The sequence below is a fragment of the Mauremys reevesii genome, linkage group 7, assembly GCF_016161935.1.
Source record: "Mauremys reevesii isolate NIE-2019 linkage group 7, ASM1616193v1, whole genome shotgun sequence".
In the NCBI taxonomy this organism is placed as follows: domain Eukaryota; kingdom Metazoa; phylum Chordata; order Testudines; family Geoemydidae; genus Mauremys; species Mauremys reevesii.
This window is the reverse complement of record NC_052629.1, coordinates 80,456,755-80,473,984: the sequence shown is the minus strand read 5'-3', so window position 1 is coordinate 80,473,984 and position 17,230 is coordinate 80,456,755. Positions and strand designations below refer to the sequence as shown.

The 17,230-nt window shown below is 50.5% G+C and overlaps 1 protein-coding gene across 13 annotated transcripts in view; it reads left to right on the top strand.

The window, feature by feature from the left end:
- The window catches only part of DOCK3 (dedicator of cytokinesis 3), a 625,234-nt gene that overhangs the window by 543,985 nt on the left and 64,019 nt on the right, over positions 1 to 17,230 (top strand). For all 13 annotated transcript variants that reach the window (XM_039547580.1, XM_039547582.1, XM_039547590.1 and 10 more), the window contains 3 exons: positions 7,873 to 7,933; positions 8,635 to 8,728; positions 9,668 to 9,816. In XM_039547580.1, the coding sequence (XP_039403514.1) occupies positions 7,873 to 7,933; positions 8,635 to 8,728; positions 9,668 to 9,816 (304 nt within the window). The remainder of the gene's footprint in view (positions 1 to 7,872; positions 7,934 to 8,634; positions 8,729 to 9,667; positions 9,817 to 17,230) is intronic.

Sequence of the window (17,230 nt, the reverse complement as noted above, 5' to 3'; positions counted from 1 at the left end):
GCTTAAATAATTCCTCTCCCTCCCTAATATTTATCCCTCTGATATATTTATAAAGAGCAATCATATCCCCCCTCAACCTTCTTTTGGTTAGGCTAAACAAGCCAAGCTCTTTCAGCCTCCTTTCATAAGACAGGTTTTCCATTCCTCGGATCATCCTAGTAGCCCGTTTCTGAACCTGTTCCAGTTTGAATTCATCCTTCTTGAACATGGGAGATCAGAACTGCACACAGTATTCCAGATGAGGTCTCACCAGTGCCTTGTATAACGGTACTAACACCTCCTTATCTTTGCTGGAAATACCTTGCCTGATGCATCCTAAAACTCCATTAGCTGTTTTAACGGCCATATCACATTGGCGGTTCATAGTCATTCTGTGATCAACCAATACTCCGAGGTCCTTCTCCTCCTCTGTTACTTCCAGCTGATGTGTCCCCAATGTATAACTAAAATTCTTGTTATTAATCCCTAAATGCATGACCTTGCACTTTTCACTATTAAATTTAATCCTATTACTATTACTCCAGTTTACAAGGTCATCCAGATCTTCCTGTAGGATATCCTGGTCCTTCTCTGTGTTAGTAATACCTCCCAGCTTTGTGTCATCTGCAAACTTTATTAGCACATTCCCACTTTTTGTGCCAAGGTCAGTAATAAAAAGATTAAATAAGATTGGTCCCAAAACTGATCCCTGAGGAACTCCACTAGTAACCTCCTTCCAGCCTGACAGTTCACCTTTCATTTCTAACGGAGAACACCATCGACATGTTTTACATCAACAAGCAGGGTGGAGCCCATTCCTCTCCCCTGTGCCAGGAGGCCTTCCAGCTGTGGGAGTTCTGCATAGTCCACTCCATTCACCTGGAAGCCTTCTTTCTACCAGGAGTTCAGAACATGCTGGCAGACCACCTCAGCAGGTCCTTACACACACAGGAGTGGTCCATCTGGCTGGATGTCATACACTTTGTTTTCCAAAGGTGGGAGTTTCCCCGGGTCAACCTGTTTGCCACGTGACGCAACAGGAAATGCCCAATGTTCTGCTCCTTCCAGGGTCACAGTCCAGACCCACTCACAGATGCATTCCTACTACCCAGGAGTGATCGCCTGCTGTATGCCTTTCCCTTGTTTCCTCTCATGCATAAGGTCCTGCTCAGGGTCCACAGGGAAGGGGCAGAGATAATTTTGATAGCTCCAGCGTGGCCTCGACAACACTGGTACACCACACTCCTGGAACTGTCAGTGGATGCACCGGTGACGTTACCTCTCCTCCCCAACTTACTCACTCAGGACCATGGTCACCTCCATCACCCTGACCTGCGGTCCCTCCACCTCATGGCTTGGAAGCTTCATGGCTGAACCCCATGGAACTTCTGTTATCAGAACAAGTAAGAGAGGTCCTCCTCGGCAGCAGGAAGTCCTCCACTAGAGCCATGTATCTGGCAAAGTGGAAGAGATTCTCGTGTTGGTGTGACCAGTGTCGTACACCCCCTCTCCAGGGGCCTGTACCTCTCATCTTGGAGTACCTCCTACACCTGAAATATCAAGGCCTGGCAGCATCCTCCATAAGAGTACACCTCACTGTTATCTCGGCCTTCCACCCAGGAGCGTCTGGTTGATCCATCTTCGCCAACCCTATGGTTGGTCGCTTCCTCAAAAGTCTGGACCGCCTACATCCCCAGATCTGGCAGCCTGTCCCTGCGTGGGACCTTAACCTGGTCCTCTCCAGGCTCATGGGGCCCCCATTCAAACCATTGGCAACTTGCTCCCTCCTGTATCTGTCATAGAAGGTGGCCTTCCTGGTTGGGGAGGGATAGCTCAGTGCTTTGAGCATTGGCCTGCTAAACCCAGGGTTGTGAGTTCAATCCTTGAGGGGGCCATTTAGGGATCTAGGGCAAAAATCTGTCTAGGGATTGGTCCTGCTTTGAGCAGGGGGTTGGACTAGATGACCTCCTGAGGTCCCTTCCAACCCTGATATTCTATGAATTGTAGTTCTATGAATTGTCACCATTACTTCTGTGAGGAAGGTGTCTGAGCTAAAGGCCCTTACCTCTGACCCACCTTACATGGTTTTCCACAGGGATAAGGTGCAACTCAGGCCTCACCTGGCCTTTCTCCCCAAGGTGATGTTGCACTTCCACACCAGTCAGGACATTTTCCTGCCTGTCTTTTATTCTAAACCTTATGCCAGTTACTGGGAGCAGAGGCTGTACTCCCTCGATGTTTGGCGAGCACTAGCTTTCTAAACTGAGCACCTTAAGCCGTTCAGGAAGTCGAACCAGTTGTTCATAGCAACTGAATGAAAGGGCTCCTGGTCTCATCTCAAAGAATATCCTCCAGGATCATGTCATGCATCCGCATGTGCTATAAGTTGGCCAGAGTACTGGCCGCGGCTCTTATGGCACACTCCACGAGGGCCCAGGCTTTGTGGGCAGCAGTCTTGGCCCAGGTCCTGATCCAATAAATCTGCAGGGCAGCAACTTGGTCCTTGGTACATACCTTCAGCTCTCACTTCATCATTGTCCAGCATGCCAGAGATGATGCGGCTTCAGCGGAGTGGTGCTACAATCAGCATTTCCTTAACTCTGACCCCACCACCTAGGTACAGCTTGGGAGTCACCTAATTGGAATCGATATGAGCAATCACTCGAAGAAGAAAAAAATGGTTACTCACCTCTTGTAACTGTTATGCTTCGAGATGTGTTGCTCATATCCATTCCAAACCCACCTACCTTCCCCTCTGTCGGAGTAACCGGCAAAAAGGAACTGAACAGGTACTGGGTCGGCGGGATCATATATTGAGTGCCACTCTAGGGGGCTCCACAGCCAACCCGACGGGTGCTGCTAGGAGAAGAACCTTCCAATGAATGGAAGGTCTCATTCTTCTTCAAGTGATTGCTCATGTGTATTCCACAATAGGTGTGCGTGCTCTCCACATGCACCGGTGCCAGAAGTTTTCCCCCTAGAAGTACCCGTAGGGGGGAGCACCTCCCGTGGCCCCTGGAGTGGTGCCTGCCTGGCATGGTATAAGGGGAGCTGCATGCTCCCCCAACCCTCTGTTCCTTCTTGCTGCCAGTGAAGGTGCGTCAGAACTGCTCTGCTCCAGCTTTGCTGTAGCTTGTTCTCAGAACTGTTTGTTGGTTCAGTGTTAGTACCTGTAGTTAGTTAGCTGTTTAGTTAGTCAATGAGCCCGGGCCACAGCATGCCCAGAGCCCCGGGGTTTAAGTCGTGTGGCTCTTGCAGGCGTTCTGTGCCAAGAAGTGACCCGCACACAGACTGTTTGCGCTGCTTGGGAGAAACCCATATCAGCGAAAGGTGCAAGATTTGCAAGTCGTTTAAGCCTCGGACCAAAAGAAAAAGGGACATTAGGCTCTGGGCCATACTAATGGAGTCGGCGCTGACCCTGCCCCTGGCACGCCGCTCCAAACCGGTACCTGGCACCGGAGCGTCGGTACACGGCAACCCTCCAGTACCATCAACCAATCAGCACCACTCCCCGTCCACGGGGCATGCCAAAGGGGCCAGGAAGACTCCCTCTTTGCAGTGGCACCAAGGGAAATCTGGGACAGAGGCTAGGCCAGACGTGGGCAAACTATGGCCTGTGGGACCGTCCCTCCCGGTCCCTGAGCTCCCAGCCGGGGAGCCTAGTTCCCAGCCCCTCTCCCGCTATCCCCCCTCCCCCACAGCCATGCCGCCACACGGGCCACACTCTGGCCCGCTGCTCCCGCTGGGCAGCATGGGGAGTGCAACTGGCTCTGGCCAGGTGTCATGACTGTGAGCTCTTGCTGCTGGTAAAGGGGCGGGGAGCAGGGGGGTTGGGGTAAGGGAGCGGGGAGGTCCTGGGGGCCAGTCAGGGAGGAGGGGCCGGTTGGATTGGGCGGAGGTTCTGTGGGGGCAGTCAGGGGGTGGGGAACAGGGAGGGTTGGGAGTGAGAGTCCCAGGGGGCCTGTCAGGGGTGGGGGTGTGGATTGGGGTCGGGAGGGCAGTCAGGGGACAGGGAGCAGGAAGGGTTGAATAAGGGGGTGGGATCCCAGGGGGCGGTTAGGGGCGGGGCTTCCCAGGAGGGGGTGGTCAGGGGACGAGGAGCAGAGGGTGTTATGATAGGGGTGGGAGTCCCAGAGGGGCTGTCAGGGGGCAGGAGTGTGGATAGGAGTCAGGGCAGTCAGGGAGCAGGTGCGGTTGGATAGGGGATGGGGGTCCCGGGAGGGGGAGGTCAGGGGACAAGGAGCAGTGGGTGGTTGGATGGGTTGGGGATTCTGAGGAGGGCAGTCGCAGGGCCGCCCAGAGGATTCCGGGGGCCCGGGGTCTTCGGTGGCGGGGGCCCCTTCCGTTCCTGGACCCACCGCCGAAGTGCCCCAAAGACCCGCGGCGGGGCCCCCCCGCCGCCGAATTACCGCCGAAGTGGGACCCACCGCCGAAGCGCAGCCCGGTCTTTGGCGGTAATTCGGCGGAGGGGGGGCCCCCGCCGCGGGTCTTCGGGGCACTTTGGCGGCGGGTCCCGGAACGGAAGGGCCCCCCGCCGCCGAAGTACCGCCGAAGACTGGGCTGACCTTCGGCGGCAATTCGCCAGCGGGGGGTCCTTCCGACCCGGAGCGGAAGGACCCCCCCGCCGGCGAAGACGGGGAGCGGCAGAAGCTCCTGCGCCCGGCCGCACAAGAGTTTGCCGGGCCTCCCGGAGGGAGTGAAGGACCCCGCTCCTGGGGCCCCGAAAAACTCTGGTGGGGCCCCCGTAGGGCTCGGGGCCTGGGGCAAATTGCCCCTCTTGCCCCCCCCCCTCTGGGTGGCCCTGGGCAGTCGGGGGGGGGGGGAAGTGGGATGGGGCAGATAGGGGGCGGGGCCAGGCTGTTTTGGGAGGCACAGCCTTCACTGCCCAGCCCTCCATACAGTTGCGCAACCCCGATGTGGCCCTCAGGCCAAAAAGTTTCCCCACCCTTGGGCTAGGCCCATGTTGGGCAGTCCTTGATCCCCACCAGGCCCCAGGCCTCTGACTCAAGGTGAGCAGAATAGCCCATCCCCTTCAGAACAGGCCTCTCCAGATGTCCAGATGCTTTCCATGTCTGAAGCAACGCCGATGTCAGCCCCGCGCTCCAGTGGCAAGCCACCACTGGGATCTCCGGTCTCAGTCAAGGGAACATTCCCGAGGCCAATCACCACCCAGCGACCACTCGGGGCAGAGTTCAGGTGTATTGCCCTCGATGCTGACCAGACTGTCTGTCTGGGTCCCATCTAGCCCGGACTCGCAGCACTGCTCGTCCTGAAGGGGCAAACATCGGCAGGACTGCGGCAGGCGGCGCCGTCAGTCCTCATCTTGGAGAGAGACGAGAGTCTAATCAAGAGACTGCAGTCAGTCATGGCACGATCATTGACGCCGTTCTCACTCGAACTCCCGCTCCAAGTCTCCGTCAAGACATCGTGGCCCCAGGCGTCGATCGCCGGTGTCTCGCCGTTGTGGGTCTGCCCATTGAGGCCGTTAGCGGAGCAGCTATTACCGTCGGTACCAGTCCTCCACGTCGAGATAGTGATCCCGGCACTGCCACTACTCCAGGTCCAGGGACAGCAGCAGATCGTACGCCAGCCCGGTCTCCATCCGTAGCCATCCTTTGATGGGCCAGGCCAGCCAACCTGGACAGCCGGTCCTGCCCGTGCCACAGCAGGTGCAGTGGCACCAAGCGTCATGGCTGGCTGAATGGTACCAGTGGGCAACATGGCCTCCCGCGCAGCCCCCAGTGGGAACTCGCTCAGTGGCTGGAGCTTCAGAAGCACCGTTGGCCTCCCTCTCCAGACCCCTGAGAAAGGAGTCACTGGGACGTACATCCTCGGCACCGTGCCCGGAGTCCGACCAGGTGGTGGACCTGCCGGTGCCAGCCGACTCCCAGAGCACTGCACCAGCCTCTTCACTCTGCCTGGAGGAGGCGATTGCAGCCCTGCCCCCCTCCGTCCCACAGGAGGACTCTAGGGAACACCAAGAACTCTTAAAGTGGGTAGCAGCAAGCCTACACCTCCAGGCAGAGGAGATGGAGGAGCCGTCGGACAAGGGCCCTGATTGCCCTGGCATGGCCCAGGCAGCATTGGTACGGGACCCTCATGGGCCTGGCGGTAGCACCGCCATAGCCGTTGCCACTCCACCCAGACCTGCTCTCTCAGGACCACGGCCACCTCCTCCATCCCAACCTAGCAGCTCTTCACCTTACGGTGTGTCTGCTCAGTGGTTAGGTGGAGAAGAAAGGACATGCTCAGAGCAGGTTCAGCACATCCTCCTCGAAAGTAGATGGCCCTCCACTCTCTGCACTTATTTGGCGAAGTGGTCCCAGTTTTCTAGGTGAGCGGTGGACCAGGGTGTCTCCCCAGTGATCGTGCCGATCCATCTTATCCTTGATTACCTCCTCCACCTGAGGGCCCAGGGCCTGGCACCCTCATCAGTCAAGGTGCACCTGGCAGCCATATCTGCCTTATCTGCCGGTGCAAGGGCACACAGTATTTTCCCATGCTATGACTGGCTGGTTCCTTAAGGGTTTGGACTGTCTTTTTCCGTATTCTGGACCCCCAGTCCCACAGTGGGACCTAAACCTGGTGTTGGCTCACCTCGTGAGGCCCCCATTTAAACCACTGGCCACGTGCTCCTGGTCTCACCTGTCATGGAAGGTGGCCTTCCTGGTTGCAATTACATCGGGCAGGCAAGTCTCGGAGCCCAGGGCCCTGACTTCCGAGCCGCCGTACACAATCTTTCATAAGGACAAGGTCCAGCTCCTCCCATACCCCGCGTTCCTCTCAAAGATGATCTCCGCCTACCACATGGGTCAGGATATTTTTCTACCGGTCCTCTGCCCCAAGCCTCAAGTGAGGAGCGCCGTCTCCACACGCTCGATTTGTGGCGGGCTCTGGCTTTCTACCTCGAGCGGACTAAGCCGTTCAGAAAGTCCTCGCAACTGTTTGTCGCCTCAGCTGAGGGGCCAGCCGATTTCCACTCAGCAGCTTTCCAATTGGATCACTTCATGCATGTGTTCTTATTATGAGCTGGCGGGTGTCCCTCCCGCCACCCATTGTGAGGGCACACTCGACTCAGGTGCAGACCTTGTCGGCTGCCTTTGTGGTCCACGTTGCCATCCAGGACATTTGTAGGGCCGCCACGTGGTCTTCGGTTCACACGTACACCTCACACTATGCGATCGTTCCCCAGACCAGGGATGACGCCAGGTTCGGCAGGGCTGTCCTCCGTCCTGGGAACTTGTGAACTCCTACCCACCTCCAACAGATATAGCTTGGAATCACCTATTGTGAAATACACATGAGCAATCACTCAAAGAAGAAAAGACAGTTACCTTTTCCGTAACCGGTGTTCTTCAAGATGTGTTGCTCATGTCCATTCCACATCCCACCCTCCTTCCCCTCTGTTGGAGTTGTCTGGCAAAAAGGAACTGAGGGTGGGAGGAGTGCACAGCTCCCCTTATACCGTGCCAGGCAGGTGCCACTCCAAAGGTCGCGGGGGGCGCTCCCCCCTACGGGTACTGCTCGGGGAAAAACTTTCGGCACCTGTGCACATGGCGAGCACGCACACCTATTGTGGAATAGACATGAGCAATACATCTCAAAGAACACCAGTTACGGAAAAGGTAAATGTCTTGTCTCTAAGGCACTCAGTCCAGAACCTTTTAATAGCACTAAATTAACTTTAAAATATTGCTCATTTGAAGACTTTCTTAAATAACTTCTTTAGATCTGTACTGTATGGAGTCTCATTTGAGGGGTGCTTTAAGAATAAACTTTAGCCTTAACTATTGTTTTTGCATCTGAGAGAATTCTGGTTCTAGAACAGTTTCATCTTTAGTTAAGAAACACACTCTTGCAGTCTAAATATCTCAACAGTGTTTCTTTTTTCAGGGACTGCATGAAAGGAGATGAAACAGAAAACAAGAAGATTGGCTGCACTGTTAACCTGATGGTAAGAACACTTTCTTTTTGTATTTATTGACCAGTACATCATGATCCTATACACGGTATTTTAATCTGGACTGGTAAACTTTAGGTATGATAATCTACAGAGAGGGTTAATAGCCTCAGCATCCTGCAGCTGAAAATTTAGGGTTTTTTCCATTTTGAATTTACAGCAGTGTGTAGTAAAATGGTTCCATTGAGACAGGAGGCAAGAGAGCCCAGCAGATGAGCAAGTGTGACTCTTAGCAAAGAATATTTCTACAGTCATTTTATCCTTTTCCCTTCCTCCTCTTTAATCTCCTCCTGTACAAACACTCCCCCACTCACATCTCCTTTTCTGTAGATTCTCGAGATGGCAGGAGTATTTTTAGAGTGCAGAGGGAATGAATCACCAGTACATATTTGTGGGCACTCACTCTCTTGTACCTTGCTCTCTCACACTCATATTTATGTGGATACAATGGGCCTGATTATTTTCTCCTTTGCACTCATGTTAAGTCCAGCATAACTTCATTGAAGTTAGTGGAGTTACTCCTCATTTACACCAGTTTAAATTAATGCAGTATTGGGCCCAATCTTTCATATTATTAATGCACTTTCTTCATATTATATTCAGTTTCTATTAGCTGCCTGGAAGTAGGGGGTTATTTTACACTGAAAAAGTATCTCAAGATTGTTTCTGAATATTAATTTTCAACTCTTTTTCAGAACTTTTATAAATCTGAAATTAACAAGGAAGAGATGTATATCCGCTACATCCACAAGCTGTGTGACATGCACTTACAGGCTGAGAACTACACTGGTTAGTAATGAATGAGGAGGCTTTCTTCAGGGTCTGTTAGAAAGCAGGCCAGAAGTGTTGAGTCTCCCAGCATTCTCTTTGAATATTCATCAAATACTTTTCTAGGAATTTTTGTGAAGATCAGCTACTGCAGTTAGAAGAGTTAGAAGCCCTGTTGTTTCATATTGCTAATCAACTTGCTTTAATGCCATTTAAGAAACAGACCAGTTTGTAAATTTAGAAACCTAATGAAGAGGTTGATTTTGAAACAGTACATCAAGGAAAAAGGGTGTTGAAGGGACCTTGTGGATGGTAGCCCTTTGCTAATATTCGGTATTGGCAGAATCTACATGTTAGTCATGTATCCTGTTCAGGAGGTGTTTATAAGCGAGGGAGAAAACCTAAGGAGAAATGAATCATAAAAGCATTAGCAGTCTGATATGTTGCTATGTTTATATCTCAGTTGAAAGATGAGAATCTATTTTTGAATTATATACATCTGCACAACTTTGGGGAACTTGGAGGAAGTTAGAAAGATGACTTTGAAGGGGAAAGTACAAACATTAGTAAGGTGCTTTTTCCATTTCAGAGAACATTCATCAAGAAAGTGTAATTGACGCTACAATTAGATAGCAGTTGTGAAAGCCCATCATGTTAGCTCCCTATTCCCTGTCCAGATGACAGGAATGGAGTCCAACACATTTTCCACTGAATGACCAGGACATGTCATCTTTGTAATGCTGCAGCATGAAGTTGTTGATCCACTGACCAAGTAGCTTCCATCTCTCAGATGTTTCAGAAAGGGGATCTTGGTTTTCAAGCACTTTGTTCCCCACTGGGTTATTCTGTAGGTAAATTTCAGATCATGATTTGTTTGACAAATCCAAGTGCAAATCAAACCCATTAATTGTATTTATTTGTTGTAATTTACTCAGTCTTCATTGATTGCTGTTCTAACAGAGGCTGCATTTACATTGCTTCTGTACTGTGAGCTACTTCAGTGGGAGGACAGACCTCTGCGAGAGTTCTTGCACTACCCATCACAGACAGAGTGGCAACGTAAGGAGGGGCTATGCCGGAAGATTATCCACTACTTCAACAAAGGGAAGGTATGCCAACTACTGCTCTCCTCCAACATCTTCCCTCTGTTTCCCTGACTTGCTTTTTTCCCTCCCAACCCATCTTTTCAATTAAGTAGTATATTAAAAAATCTTATGCTGTGATAAGTGGACCTTCAGCATTGTAGACTAAACAGCAGATAGCTAGAGAGTAGCTGAGAAAATGAGTGGGGATAAAACATAAAACTCAGAACTAGATGAGTTAGATCCAGAAAAAAGAATCCAGCAAATTCCTGCACCTTCTATCCAAATTCTGAATCAGCTGGACTGATAAAGAACTCTGTGAATTTCAGTTGCTTTATTTCCAAAAAGTCTCTCTTTGTAGAAAGTTCTGCAAATTTCCACTTATATGTATTGTGATTCATGTTAAGATTTGGTTGTTTTCTGACCTGCAGGGTTAAATATGAATGGTCAATGGAATTTAAGACTAATCCTCCTCACCTCAGCTGTTGTTTTACTCCCAGGTTTGGGGTTCCAATTGGACTCCATTATCCATTCACTGCCTCAGAACAAAATGCAACAACTTGGCAAACGTCATTTATTTGATGTATCTTTCCCACAGTAAATAAACAAATTTTAAAACTACTGTACTGATATATGAGCTATGATCCCTTATGTTATGATACTTCGGGATGGTTTCATTAGGTGAGTTTTAGAAGGTATTTATACAATTTTGTAGAAATTAAAGACCAGATTATCCCCCTGTCTACATTATCTCTATTCTTTAAAAACTCCTGAGTCTTAGCTCCATAGAGCAAGACTAGCAGAATTCCCTGAGTTTTAAAGATTTTTTGTTGCTGGCGGGGGGGGTTTTCACCCAGGAGGGCAGTGGCTGCAGCATAAAGCACAAACACCTCTGCACCATACAGAGAATGAGATTAATATTTCATTTAGTTACTCGTTGGCCACTGTCAGTGAAGGAGCTGTACTTTGGCAAAGACACACTACATATATCTATAATGGGAAAAGTCTATCCTCAATTTACTGGGGGAAGGGAGTGGCGTATTTACAAGTAATTTGTTACATTAACAAAGAAATACTTTGTTCTCAGGGTAGTGTTCTTGTATAGTAAGTATCAGAGGGGTAGCCGTGTTAGTCTGGATCTGTAAAAGCAGCAAAGAATCCTGTGGCACCTTATAGACTAACAGACGTTTTGCAGCATGAGCTTTCGTGGGTGAATACCCACTTCTGGGTATTCACCCACGAAAGCTCATGCTTCAAAACATCTGTTAGTCTATAAGGTGCCACAGGATTCTTTGCTGCTTGTATAGTAAAACTGACTATCACCCCCTCTATAAAGCTTCAGATTTTCTCAGTATTTAGCCAACTACATTCCACAGATTTATCAACTTCAGCTAGTATCTCAGGACTACCTGATTAGGCAAAGAGTACAGAGAACATATATATAAAATAGTGTATTCTCTAACTATTAAAGGTTAGTAAAGTCTTGTTTGACGCGTTATCAGTTGTATGAGACAATATAACAAAAGTGCTGCTGGTTCTTGCATTATTATGCTTCTACTGTTCTTCCAGATGGACATTTATGGGGTTCTCTGCTGTATGTTTGCTTCCTTTTACCTTGGACAGTAACTGAATCACTGAATTAGCCTCCCAAAACAAGTATTTTTTTTCCTGAGTATGTAGCTCAGTTTTTCTAGACACAGGAGTAAAACTGAAATGCCTTGAGCAGTAAAATTATTTTGACACTATTCAGCACATTTTTCCATTGCTGTGTAGCACGACTCAGGTCAGGGAATAGCAGAATTTTGCAGCTATCAATTTCTGTTAGCTCTTTTTTTCTGGGCAGCCAGAAGAAGCCTTTCTCTGCCTCTACAACCAATGGCTGCTATTGTGCTGCTTGCTGTAATTTGTTCTGTCTGTCCTTTATAAAGGTTTCCTTAGCAGCATTCTAGCGGTGAGATTCTTACCCCGTTCTAGCCTCTTAACACTTTGTAAAAGGTCTGCAGTAGCATAAAGGGAATCTAAAACCCCTGAATACAGCTGGAGGAGAATTCCTCCAGCACAGGAAATTGAAGAAGACAACAGCTATGGGCTGTTTTCTGAGGACCCTCTCGCAACCATTGACAAGAAGGGCATGCCAGGGCTGGGCTGAGGACAGGAGGGGTGTTTCAGGACAGGGCCACAGCTCATAGCACTAAGGGCTTGTCTACACTACAGGACTATTTCGAATCTACTTAAGTCGAATTTGTGGATTCGACCTTAATAAGTCGAATTTGTGTATCCATACTAAATACACAAATTCGAACTTCTTAGTCCACATTCACGGGGCCAGCTTCGACTTTGGAAGCGGTGCACTGTGGGAACCTATCCCACAGTTCCCGCACTCCCCGCTGCCCATTTGAATTGTGGGATTTCCCCCCAATGCATGCTGGGGGGAAAAATGTGTCGTCATTGAACCGTCAATCCCGCCCTCCCTGTCTTCCTTGAAAGCGCCGGCGGGAAATCTGTTCGCGCCCTTCTCTGGTCGGTTACAGCGCGGACGCCACAGCACTGCGAGCATGGAGCCCGCTGCGATCATCGCTGCACTTATGGCCGTTGTCAACTCCTCGCACATTATCGTCCACCTCTTCCACAGTCAGATGCTGAGAAACCGGGCGAGGAGGCTCCGGCAGCACGGTGAGGAGAGTGGCGCAGACCTCTCACAAAGCAGGGTACGCCGGGCAGTGGAGATCATGGTGGCAATGGGTCAAGTTCATGGTGTGGAACGGCGATTCTGGGCCTGGGAAACAAGCACAGACTGGTGGGACCGCATAGTGCTGCAGGTCTGGGATGACACAGAGTGGCTGCGAAACTTCAGGATGCGTAAGGGCACTTTCCTTGAACTGTGTGACTTGCTGTCCCCTGCCCTGAAGCGCCAGGACACAAGGATGCGAGCAGCCCTGACTGTGCAGAAGCGAGTGGCCATAGCCCTCTGGAAACTTGCCACGCCAGACAGCTACCGGTCAGTAGCGAACCACTTTGGCGTGGGCAAATCTACCGTGGGGATTGCTGTCATTCAAGTAGCCCACGCAATCGTTGAGCAACTGCTCTCAAAGGTAGTGACTGTCGGAAATGTCCAGGCCATCATAGATGGCTTCGCCGCGATGGGATTCCCAAACTGCGGTGGGGCTATAGATGGGACTCACATCCCTATCCTGGCACCAGCCCACCAGGCCAGCGAGTACATTAACCGAAAGGGCTACTTTTCAATGGTGCTGCAAGCTGTGGTGGACCATAGGGGACGTTTACCAACATCAACGCCGGGTGGGCGGGCAAGGTTCATGACGCGTGTGTTCAGGAACTCTGGTCTGTTTAGACGCCTCCAGGCAGGCACTTTCTTCCCGGACCACAAAATAACGGTTGGGGATGTGCAGATGCCTACAGTGATCCTCGGGGACCCGGCCTACCCGCTAATGCCCTGGCTCATGAAGCCCTATACAGGCGCCTTGGACACTGAAAAGGAACTCTTCAACTACCGGCTGAGCAAGTGCAGAATGGTGGTGGAGTGTGCTCGGACGACTCAAGTGGAGATGGCGGACCTTACTGACTCGCTCGGACATCAGCGAAAAGAATATCCCCGTAGTTATTGCTGCTTGCTGTGTGCTCCACAATCTCTGTGAGAGCAAGGGCGAGACCTTTTTGGCCGCTTGGGAGGTTGAGGCAAATCGCCTGGCTGCTGTTTACGATCAGCCAGACACCCGTGCTGAGAGAATATCCCAGCGGGAAGCGATATGCATCAGGGAGGCTTTGAAAGCGAGTTTCCTCGCAGAGCAGGGTAACCTGTGACTGTCCACTTGATTTTAAGAGAGCCTGATCATAAACCAAGTTTTCCCCACTTCCCAAGGACGTTTTAAAACTAAGGACATGTTTTAGTAATTAATAATAAATCTTTCGTTGACTTTGCATTTCTGTTTATTCGTTGAAACATGGAAGCATTCTGTGCTGGTTAAGGTGTGCACTGATGGGTGGGTTTGCAGGAAGGCGAGGGTGCCGTCGTTGGATAGGGGTTACCTTTACGGCTTTGGGTTTGGGCGTTGGACGGGGTGTGGGGTGTGGGGGAAGGGTGAGTATCTGCCCCTGGATGAGGTCTCTTTTTGGGGCTCGGGGCACCGGGGAGGATCGTGACTACGGTCCAAATGCATGTGAAGGGAAGCCTGCCTTTACATTCGGGATGTCAGGCACCAGGACCCTGCACAAGCATACACATCAAGGAAAGACCCGGGCAGCATACACCACACAGACTGTCCCTGGTGCCTAGTGACTGCAGTCTGTGTGTGCCCTGCAGTTGACCCTGCAGCCAAGTCTGTAGCATGGCACTGTGGGCTATGCAGTGACATTACAATTCCCCCCCCCCCCCACAGAACAACAGAAAGTCTTCTGACACCAGAAACGTGACGGAAACAGTCAGTAACACCAAACCGCTTTTAATAATGTAATACACAGTGGGGGGTTTGAACTTGGAGTTGGGACTGGTTGATGCTGTAAAGAAAGAGCTTGTACAAATTTACAGCGCGACAGTTGTCTCTAACATTATCGGTGTGCTGCGGTGCAGGGACAGTTCTCACGGCCCCTACCGCCCCTCCGTCTTGTCACTTTGGGTGAGGGGGGGACAGGACTTCTTGGCGTTGGAGGGCGGTTGCAGATGCACTGCAGGGGGGCTCTCTCCTCCTGACTGCGGTCTTGCAGAACATCTACAAGGCGCCGGAGCGTCTCCGCTTGCTCCTCATTAGACCAAGCAGCGTTTGAGTCGCCTGCGGGCCTGCCTGCCGCCACCTATCCTCCCGTTCCAGGGGTGTGCGATGCTGCTGACACAGGCTCTCCCGCGACTGGCTCTGCTCTGCCGCCTCCGCTCTGGAGCTGGCCATCAGTTCCTGGAACATGTCGTCCCTGGTCTTTTCTTTCGGCGCCTAATCCGAGCCAGCCTCTGCGAGGGGATGGCGGGCAGTCCGGGAAGGAGCCAAGCTGTGTGATGTGAAAAAGTAGGTGATTTCCTTGAACACATACATGTTTGCCAACAGTAAACACAGTCTAGTCAGTTTCAGTTAACAAGACCAAAGAGGGAACCAAGTCTCAGGAGATCTCAGAACTAGTCCGAGATTTCGGAATACGCTCTCATTGGCGGCGCCATTGCACTGGAGAGCGCAAGCGAGGAAAGATAGCTGCATCCTCTTGCACAAAGTCCTGGTAAGCCTTACAGTACATACTGCTTATCAGTTACTGGTTAGCTGTGCTCTCCTGCTAAAGGCAATGTGCAAAGCAGAAAGGATAAGCCTTTTGCAGCCCCTCCCGCCAGCGCACGGGAACGATCAATGCATGCTTGTTCTCTGTGGCCTCTCGCACGTGGCTGTTAGGCGAGGGTCATTGTTATGCAACCTAATTGTAAACCATTAACAATAGTAACACTACACTAATTGCCCTACTTAGATGCAGTATTTGCAGAACGAGATCACCCTGAGGCGGGTCACTCGTGCCCAGAAAGACCGCATGTTACGGGACGCACTGCACAGACCAGGACCATATGCAGCAATGCTAGTAGAGGCGATGGTTCCACTCTATATTCGGATGTCCTGGCGTGGAAGAGTCTGCTTCCACGGAGCGCCCAACAAGCGACCTCTTCCGACGAACCTCATGCGGAGGCTTTGCGAGGAACTGAATGACACCTTCGTAGAAATGTCGCTAGAGGACTATTTTTCTATCCCCATTTGTGTGGACCTTCTCTTTATATAGTTTAATATATATTATAGTTTAATATTTAGAATGTTTTAAATTGTAAATATTTAGAATTTTTTAAAGTCCATTTGTGTGGACCTTCTCTTCATATAATTTAATATATATTATAGTTTAATATTTAGAAATTTGTAAATACTGTTTCTATTTTTCTATAACAATGTTATAAAAATAAATGTTTATACGTGTGTTGCACTTACCGCCTGATCCTTCCCCTGGTTCCGAGTCCTGGTTAACGGGCGGGGACGGTTGGTAGGGGATCTCTGTGAGGGTGATGAAGAGATCCTGGCTGTCAGGGAAAGCGGGAGTGGGTTCGATGTCGCCTGCGCCGTCCTCTAAAGACCCTTCCTCATCTTCCCCATCGGCGAACAGGGAGGGGAACTGTCCCGTACACTATTCCGTCCTCGGAGTCCACCGTCACTGGTGGGGCACTGGTGGCAGACCCACCTAGAATGGCATGCAGTGCCTCGTAGAAGCGGCATGTCTGGGGTTGGGCTCGGAGCGTCCGTTTGCCGCTCTGACTTTTTGATACCCTTGTCTTAGGTCCTTCACTTTCACGCGGCACTGCATCGCATCCCAGCTGTATCCTTTGTCTTTCATGGCTTTAGAAACCTTCTCGAACGTCTTCGCGTTCCACTTGTTGGAGCGCAGCTCCGAGAGCACAGACTCCTCGCCCCACACAGCGATCAGATCCTGGACTTCCCGGTCACTCCATGCTGGGGACCTCTTTCTATTCTGGGATTGCCCGGACTCCTCTGCTGGAGAGCTCTGCATCGTTGCAGGTGCTGCGGAGCTCGCCCCGATGTGCAACCAGAACGTCAGATTCAAACCGCCCAGACAGGAAAATGAATTCAAATTTTCGCGGGTCATTTCCTGTGTGGCTGGCCAGAGAATCCAAGCTCGGACTGCTGTCCAGAGCGTCAACAGAGTGGTGCACTGTGGGATAGCTCCCGGAGCTGCTAAGTTCGATTAGCATCCACACCAAGCCTAATTCGAGCTAGCAAGTGCGAATTTAGCGTTACTCCACCTGCCGGGGTGGAGTACCAAATTCGAACTAAAGAGCCCTCTAGTTCGAATTAAATGGCTTCCTGGTGTGGACGGTTGAGCGGTTAGTTCGAATTAACGCTGATAAATTCGAATTAAAGTCCTAGTGTAGACCAGGCCTAAGTGATTGTGGGTGGTGCTGCTGCCCATAAGCAGCCCCTACATGACTAAGTTATGTCAGGAGCCACTTCAGCCCATGGAGCAGCCCAGAATTGCCACATTAACACCCACCCAGGCTGCAGAAAAGATGTTTTTTGTTCCATCTCTTCCACTCTGTCCTTAATGGGTTTGTATCTCAAGAAGCCAGTAGCGCTAAGATTTTAAGCACTGGCTTGATTTTCTCTGTCTAGTCTGCAATTTGTGCAAAAATCTTGTTTTAACAGATTTTTTTAAATCTCAAGGATCTCAGTCAACATTTTGTCTTATAAAACTCCTTGTGTATCATTTTCACATATGAAGATTTCAACTTGCTCTCAGTAAATGTGAATTCTAGTGATTCCGCCTTATTTCGCAGCATTAAAATACTTCATCTCGGCTTGACTGCATCTTATCTGCATTCTTTGACAATGATTCTAGCAGCTTCCAGGTTGTAACCTCTCCAGTTGCAGCAGAGCTTGAGGAAGAAGAAGGGAAT